The sequence below is a fragment of the Apteryx mantelli genome, chromosome 1 (assembly GCF_036417845.1).
Source record: "Apteryx mantelli isolate bAptMan1 chromosome 1, bAptMan1.hap1, whole genome shotgun sequence".
In the NCBI taxonomy this organism is placed as follows: domain Eukaryota; kingdom Metazoa; phylum Chordata; class Aves; order Apterygiformes; family Apterygidae; genus Apteryx; species Apteryx mantelli.
In genome coordinates this window covers 96,893,935-96,902,736 of record NC_089978.1, presented here as the reverse complement: position 1 = coordinate 96,902,736, position 8,802 = coordinate 96,893,935, and the positions used below count along the sequence as shown (strand labels likewise).

The window sequence follows — 8,802 nt, the reverse complement described above, 5'->3', positions numbered from 1 at the left end:
CAAGTGTTTTCACCCAAACCTCTCCAGGTGCTCACATTTTGTGTGTTGCTGTAGTTCTGCTACATAATTACAGAAAGAAGGTTAATGGCTTCTTTACATTTATTCTGAGTAACTGTGATTGTTATATACATATGCAACACAGCTTAATCCAACCCATAACAATACTGTGATTATTCTGAGCCAGCAATGGCACAAGACAGCCCAGTAATATATTTTACAACCCATATTGCCATCCCTTCCACTAATTATTTACCCAGTCAGTGATGCATACTGAAGTGTGCACAAGTCATGTCTCAGCTTGACAAGATATTAAAGTGTAGCTCTCACCAGTATGGTGTGAGGTAACTCAGAGTGTGAGCTCTTTGGAACCATCTGTTTTTGTACAGACTTGCGTCATCTCACACAAATCCTGGTGTGCAACTGGGATTCCCAGCGCTGTTGAGGCTAGAAAACTTGGAAGGCTTTCAGGGTTTTGCATCCAGGTGTGTGCCCTGTGGAAATCATGAGCCTTTATAGAGAGGAAATCTAGATAAATACTTCTCCCAGCTTCCTCCTGGTTTTCACTGACAGAAAAACACTAAGAACCAGTTTGGATGATACAGGGACAAGAGCCCTGTGCAAATATCATGCTGTGATCCAGAGGTAAGTGTAAACACAGCCTGAGGTGCTGGGGTAATACAAATAAGTAATAACAGGTCAGTGTTACTGGGAGGAAAGGCTAAAACAGTATCTGTTGAGATGGTGACCCCAGGACTCTTCACACTTTTGTGGTGCAGACATTTCTAGCAATATTCAGAATCTCCAAAAAGCTGGTGAGGAAAAAGAAGCAAGGGATTGTTCTGTTTTCAGATTTACCCTCCCTGTTGCAACAATAATTTAACAGCTAAGGATCTGACCAAGCCCAGAATCTAACTGAAAGATTGCCACCTCACAGATGGTGACAGCAGCATGCAAGAGTGTACCATGTATTAAATAATAATAAAATGAATAGGAAGTATAGCTGATACAGGATAGCACGATGAATGACTGTGTGTACTAAATCATGACACAACTACCCATCCTCTTTTATAATTACTAAGTCCTTTACTTAATTTGTTACAAAGAACATGAAAGTGTAATTTGCTGGTTATACATGTATTATTTGGAAATTCAGATAGTTCCTTAAGGGTCTGATTCTTGACAGATTTAGTAGCAGGAACTAACAAGGCTACTGCCCCCACAACTAAAGCCAACAGGAATCATAAAACAAAGCCTCATGTTATTCCCACTCAGTTTATTAATGTAAACCAAAATCATTGGCAGTTTATCTAATATGTTGAGTTGTAAGTGGCACTGGCTGAGAAGCTGGCACACTGGCTGTTTGTTGGAGGGGCAATAACATCCAGCAGATGGGCAGACAGCTAGCTGTGCTCATCTCTTCAGCCACCACAGTTAAATCTGACAAGGATCATGAATCAGAGCCCTTAGTATTAGGATTTTTTGCCTGTAATGAGAGAGGGATTTAACTTCAATTCGTCCCGGGAAGGGGGGAAGACCTAACTACCAAGAAATTGTGGATACTTAGGTTCTTCTCAGTTTAAAGGAAGGAGGAAAAGTTGCATGTATGGGCACAGACTGATGCGCTTTTCCTGACCTCCAGTAACCCAAACTGAAGTAAAATACTGTAGTGAACTGAAGGAAAAAACTGTAGTGAAAGGGTGATTTCGGCCATCAGCAGTGACCTCTTTGAGGGGGAGCAGGGCCTCTGATGCTAAAAACCTAGTGGAGAGTTACAGAAGTTTAAGCCCTTTCAGGGCATAGCAGAAGTTGATTAGGAACACTAAGACGATTATCTCTGCTTTCCACTATCTCTCAATTATGTCCTAATTAATATTGATAAAAATCTGGCAAAGACAGCTTAAAATGGTTGAATCTTTTTTATCTTAAGTCACTTCCTAGACTGAAGTCAGAAGCTGTTAAACTGCATGACACAGAAATCTTGAAAAAAATATAATCAGTCAAGAAGCCTTTTCGTGCAAATGGCATCTTCTGCCCGGCTAATTAAGAGAGGTTTTGCTAGGACGGCTTGTTTCAGGAATGCCCGCCTTTGCTTAAGGAAGTCAGTTGTTTATGCGAGGTCTCCAGCCAACAGGTATTCGCCCCCAGAACTGTAAAGAGTAACTGGCTCCAAAAAAAAAGAGAAATGGCGGTGTCAAACAGTGTCACAGCGAAGGGCGCCTCCCGGGCCTGTCACCCGCGCCAACACGCGAGGCCGTTAACGGCCCCCGCGCCGCCGTTGCCCGGAAGCGCCGCGGCGCGACGTCACGGCGAGCGCGACTCCCGCCCGCCCCGGAAGGGTCTTCGCGCCGCGGTGACGTTGGCGTTTCCTTCTTTCGCGGTGAGCCGGGAGCTGAGGTAGGAGGGTGGCGGCCGCCGCGTCCCCATCCGCCGCCATCCGCCCGCGCTCCGTGGCGCCGCCGCCGCCGCCGCCCGCCCCGACGCTGCCCCGCGCGCTGCGGGCGCCGGCCGCGCCGCTGGGGGGCCGCGCTGCGCCGCGCGGGGGGATGGACGCGGCCGGCCGGACCGGGCCGGGCCGGGCGTTAACGGCTGTCGGCGGGAGGAGAGGCGGGGGTGTCCTCGCGTCGGCGCTAACGGCCGTTGTGCCCGCAGAGCGCCATGGGTCGCGTGATCCGGGGCCAGAGGAAGGGCGCCGGCTCCGTCTTCCGCGCCCACGTGAAGCACAGGAAGGGCCCGGCCAAGCTCCGCGCCGTCGACTTCGCCGAGAGGCACGGCTACATCAAGGGCATCGTGAAGGTAGGGCGACGGCGGGCAGTCCCTGCGGCTCCCGGGGTGCTGCCCGAGCCCCCTGCGCTGGGGGCTCTCCGCAGCTGCCCTTCCCTCTCGGAGCCGAGGCCCCTAAGACATATATCCCGCTAAGCTGAACTTTCATGAGAGATCTGAAATCCTGGTTTTCGGCTGTGTTTTAAGCCGTATGACTTATTCAGTGTTCTGATGCTTTGTTAAACTAATCGTGTTCCTTCAGGTTTTAGACTACTTTAAGTTTGTAATAGCGTTTAAATACAGAAGCTGATAGCACGTTGGCAGCGATTTGATTGTCTGTTAGAGCTTTGCTAAACATAGGAATATCAACATGCTTTTATACCGCTAAGAACTTGCTGTAGTTCATGAAACGTGGGTGGATGGAGTTGTCCTGGTAGCAGCTTGCATCTTTAAAAAAAAACAAAAAACAAAAACCTCCAAACAAACACTCCTAAACCTTTAGTAGTATCTGTCATCTTAGTTCAGAGCTGTGTGGGCTAGGCAGTATCATTATTTTGGTTGCAGTAATGCTGTTTCAGCTGTGGTCCAGGTGTTTTTTGGATATCAGTGATTTAGAGTGCAAGCAATGACACTGGGTACCTAGCTACATGCTTCTGAAAAATCTAGCTATCTATTCAGCCCTTTAGAGCAGGATGATTTTCAGACTGGGGAAGGAACTTCTTTCACATTCTGCATAATTCAGGTTGAAACAAGTAGGTAGGTAGTTTTGACCTAAACTTAAGTAATACCCATGGTTTTTTTGCCCAGCAGGATTGAAGACAGCAGAAAAAAATGTTAACACTGGGCACCAGCAAAACCCGAGTGTTCCCAGATAAGCCATGCGTCTTGAAGAGCTGTAATTACTTAGGCTGAGGTGCAGTGTAAAGTATACTGTTGTGTATTTGAATTGTAAATGTAGTTTAGGGACAGAATTGGCATATTTTTTCCAAGAGAAAAAGAAAGAATAAGTCTATGCTTCCTGACTGGTATAAATGCAGTATCCTTAACATACGTTAGAAATTCAGAAAACTTCTCATTCTAGGGAAACACTTGGAGAAATTGTAGTCTGCCCAAACTGCAGAATAGGCAACTAGAGAAAGGGAATTTTTTATGGAGAGATCTGGTATCAGCAGAATATTAGGAATAAGCCAATTCAGACAGGATTAGTGTGAAGCAGCACACTAAACCAGAGTTGTCATTTTATCATAGAGATGTCTGGGTTATTCTTGTGAATGTGAATTTATTTTTAACTCACCAACTTCAGGAGACATCATAAAGGGGGATCCTAGCGAGAGTTATCTTAATAGTAGTTATCTTCACTGTTCTGTAACTCTGTGCGTTCTGCATAACCTGTAACAAATGCTCTAGTCTGTTCTAAAGTACATCTTAATTCCAACAGGACATCATTCATGATCCTGGCCGAGGTGCTCCCCTTGCCAAGATTGCGTTCCGTGACCCATACAGGTTTAAGAAAAGAACTGAACTGTTCATTGCTGCTGAGGGTATTCATACTGGTCAGTTTGTTTACTGCGGCAAGAAAGGTGAGTTAAGCCTAGAAGCGTGTTGCCAAGGTAGTTTCTGGAAGGCTAAAACACATGTGACCTGCCTATGTAAAGTTCAGGATGTTTAAATGCAGTTGTAAGCCACAAAGCAGTGGCTTCCACTAGCAAACCTAGATTGCCTTCTTGGGATCGAAGTCTTCTCATGCAGCCTGTTTGGACTGACAAGCCTAACTGCAGTTTTGTCAGGTCTTCAGATTGTTTTTATCTGCAGTCACATTTTGCCTGCTTGTTTGTTATACTAAAGGTTGAAACTTGTTTTTTCAAGTCAAACAATGAAAAGTGCCCCTGCCTAATGCTGTTGAAGTGTTTTTGTGGTACCTTTCTTTTATGCACAGAGGCTATGTTAAATAGAAATGTAGTCTGAGTACTGTCCAGGAGCCTGAATGAAGCTCTGTGTTTGCTCTTTGCAGCTCAACTGAACATTGGCAATGTTCTGCCTGTTGGTACCATGCCAGAAGGCACCATCGTCTGCTGCCTTGAAGAGAAACCTGGTGATCGTGGAAAGCTGGCGCGTGCTTCTGGAAACTACGCTACTGTCATCTCTCACAACCCTGAAACGAAGAAAACCAGAGTAAAGCTGCCTTCTGGATCCAAGAAAGTGATTTCTTCTGCAAACAGAGCTGTTGTAGGTAAGCAGTGACAGCTATGAACTTGCCTTTTTACTGAGTTTGCATACTGCTAAGCAAACTGTCAAACAGGGTCCCAATTCCCGATACTATCTAGATAAGTGAGATTTACAAAGTAATGTTAGACTTCCATTTTCTTAAATGACCTGTATGGTTGAACCCGCAGCCGTATGTGCTCAGATAGGGTCTGTGTGCAGGTACCTGACTTGTGTACTATGCCAGCATTACATGAGGTAATGGGAAGTTCTTAAATTTGGGGGTGCTTTGAGCCAGTGAGGGGATAGCAGAGTGGATGCTGATAGCCCCCAAACCATAATGGAATTGTTCAGGCTGTAAAATCCCCAGTCCTCTGGGAAAAAGCTATGCAGAAAACAGCACTAATGGTTTCCTGCTCTTGATGCACTGACTAAGCCTGTGGGACTAGTGCTAAAGGTGTTCAGCTGCTGTAAGTGTCATCAGTTGGATGAAGTATACTGGAAAGCCTGACAATGAATAGAAGAAATCCCACTGTTAAGAAACAGGTTTAATCAGGTTTGTTGGCCCCTTGGCTGGCAGCAGAGTGATAGCTGCTGTATTTCAGCAAGTGACACTTGATGTAGTCCTGGGCGAGCGTTAAAATAAAAGGTGCTACGTTAGGAAGAATTGTTGCTGGGTTTAAGCAGTTATACATGTATTGATAGACAGAGCAGCAGCCAGTGTCCCTGCCTCTGAACAGAAGACATCAAAATGAATAACAACTAGTCAATTCTACAAGAGTAATAGACTACAGAACTCATAACTAGCTGTTAAGCCTCAAGGAACCAATCTTTTTAGGTCTTTGAGTTGATACTTTCTTTAATTGAAAAACTGTTGTTAATTAGCTTGTGTTATTCAAGACAGCTTAGCAAGAAAATTGATAATGCTTTAGGAATAGTGTTAAATTCAATCCTGTATGTGAACGTTGAAAAATTCTAATTAAAGCATGTCTCTTTACAGATCACTTTGAATATGGGACTTTGAATATAGGTAGCTTGAGCTTCAGCATCTTGTTAATATTTGTGTGGGTTAGCAGGTACCGGTTTGAATATATAGCTGGGATTGTTGAAGACTGGTCTTTAGATGCCTAGTCTTAGAACTAGAATATTACTTGGAACTAGTCTCATTGTTAAGCATTTTTCTCTTGCATTCTTGCCTGTTGTACTTGCATGTTACCCTTTCTGCATTTAATTCTAGGTATTGTTGCTGGTGGAGGTCGTATTGACAAGCCTATCCTAAAGGCTGGCCGTGCCTATCATAAATACAAGGCAAAGAGAAACTGCTGGCCACGTGTCCGTGGTGTGGCTATGAATGTGAGTCAATTTCCAAATATGCTTTTCATTTCACTTTTTACTGTTTAGGAAAATATTTGTTAAAGTAGAATGGACTTAGAAAAGATATTGGGAGGCATCTGCCAAGAAAGATTCCCAGAATACTTTGTGATTACACATTCAGTCAGGGTAGTTATCAGTGCTTGATAGTTACTGTACTGTATGAAAATGAAGCAGTTAAACTTCTTGTTCCCTTAAATCACTGTTGCTGTTTGATGTTTAAACATCAATGATCATTTCTGTTAACTCTACTGACTTCCTGATTTCTTTTTCCACAGCCTGTAGAACATCCCTTTGGTGGTGGTAACCACCAGCACATTGGCAAGCCTTCAACCATCAGGAGAGATGCTCCTGCTGGGCGCAAAGTTGGTCTCATTGCTGCCCGTCGTACAGGTAGACTGCGTGGAACAAAGACTGTGCAGGAAAAGGAGAACTAATGACCCAGTATGGAATTTACAGAATAAATTTTTAAAATTTAGCTTGTGTGAAGCTTATGTGTTGTTGATGTGTTGCTAAAATTTGGATAGTGCTCACCAGGGAAAGTCATGATTGGAGACAAGCTGTTTTTGCCCCTTCAAGAACTGGTCAGGTGTTCTTTCAGCCAGTGCTTTCAGTGAGCTGGAACCTCAGCCTGGCACAGCACCTTGTGATGCTTCTGTGCCTAGATGGATGGGTGAGGATTTTGATGTTCACACTAGCTTAGTGCTGTGGTTGCTCAGGACTGACAAAACATTAGACTTGCCAAGTAATCCTTTAATTACGTGGTTTGATCTGCAAGTCTAGCTGAAATGGTTAAAGATTTTTCACATATATGGAGTTTGCTAAGTTCAAGGGGATTCTAAGAATTGTTTTCCATTTTTATCTGCTACTTTTCTTTGGAGGAAAGGCTTCCAAGCGTAGTGGAACTTCTTACCCAGAAAAATACTTTTCAACCACTACTGTCAAGTTTGGGACCCAATAAAAGGAAGCCCTCTGACCAAAAGGTTCAAGAAAGTGTTTTGTTACTTGTCAAGATGAATGGATATCCTGCTGAGAGTAACTAAAGCCTTTATTTTAGGAGCATTAATCATAACTACAGGGATGATGTGTTGCGTCAAACTTATCACATAGTGTAGCCTCAGCATATTTATTTTCTTCATTATTTGCAATAGAAGTAGAAAGTACTTTTTATATAGCATGATTGCAGCAGCTGCTAATGTGATAGTTTTGGTAAAAAGTCAAAGATCACAGTAACCCAAAAGGAGTAGTGCTATATGTAGGGAGGGGAAGTTGTGCTGAACTAGGCTAGGCAAAAGAAGCTTCAGCACTGGAGTGGTAGAACATTGTTTTCTTTGGTAGAAGTCAATAAATGCTGCTGCATTAATACAGTGGCTGAGAGGTCTATGACAGTTGCATTTCAATCACTTTTCTGGATCTAGCAGAACTGTAGCACTTACATGTATTCTGTATCTATAGGTTAAAAGTAGTTTATTATATTTATTATGTTGAATTTCTTTAAGCACTGGTAACAACATGCAGTTGTGCTAGCACTAAAGAACTGGAAGGTAAGCATTATGGCTTGAAAATACTGTTTTTAAACAATTCACACTATCCATGGCATTTTTTTTTTCAGTACAAAGAATTAAGTGCTATTTGTCAAACTGCACATGAATTCAGGTACATGCGCAGTGACTTAGCACTGCTTACTAGTAGTCTTAAAATATAATCTAGAGAAATAAATGGTATGAGAAGACAGCCACTTATTTAAGAAGGCTCATCTATTTACAATAATTATCTGGATTAAACTGGCCAAATATGCTGGGCAGTAGTAGAAGATGCTTTGGAGGAGGTTGCGCTTTGCACAAGTACAGAATATTTTGTAAACCATCAAGCTTCAACCACCTCAAAGGTACTTCCCTCTAAGTACAGGCTCAAAAGTTTGAAGTATTACAAAGTCTGTCACCTTTGCTCTTCAGCATTTGAAAAGGGCAAACAAATTGTAACATTCTTTTCAGGTTGTTTAGCTGAGTAGAGTCAGGTTCATGACTGGGATCACAGTGCTATAGTAATAGAGGTAGTGGAGCTAATGCTTCGCAGCAGGGGGTTGTGCTGTAAGAAAAGTTGTCTGATGAAAAGCCAGCTTTCTGGCAGGAAAGGAAGAGATGAAATTTTTAACTGTTACTGTAAAACAGCTTAACTCACAGCCCTGCTGATTTCACCTTGGAAAAGTAGAACTGGCAGCTCACAATCACTGCTGAGCACTCCTAAAGCAAAAACTTTTATTCCTTGTTCTGCAGTATCTGGATTTTTGCTGGACACACACAGTACCTAAGGCACTAAAACAGGACTGCCACTTACAGCACATCTCAGTTACAACTTGCACCTCTGAAGCCTGAGTGTGCATCCACGGCTAACAGCGCACACTTCACATTTAGGTAGGGCTCCTGCCCAGGTCTCATGGACTCTGTGGCTGTGGTTCATCGGTGTACG

At 43.4% G+C, this 8,802-nt stretch overlaps 1 protein-coding gene across 1 annotated transcript; it reads left to right on the top strand.

The window, feature by feature from the left end:
* The first annotated feature begins 2,304 nt into the window (after positions 1-2,304).
* RPL8 (ribosomal protein L8) lies at positions 2,305-6,811 on the top strand. Its single transcript, XM_067297812.1, has 6 exons — positions 2,305-2,394; positions 2,650-2,793; positions 4,199-4,340; positions 4,772-4,990; positions 6,200-6,315; positions 6,612-6,811. The coding sequence occupies exons 2-6, from the start codon at positions 2,656-2,658 to the stop codon at positions 6,768-6,770; spliced, it is 774 nt and encodes a 257-aa protein (XP_067153913.1). The 5' UTR covers positions 2,305-2,394; positions 2,650-2,655; the 3' UTR covers positions 6,771-6,811.
* The last annotated feature ends 1,991 nt before the right edge of the window (positions 6,812-8,802 follow it).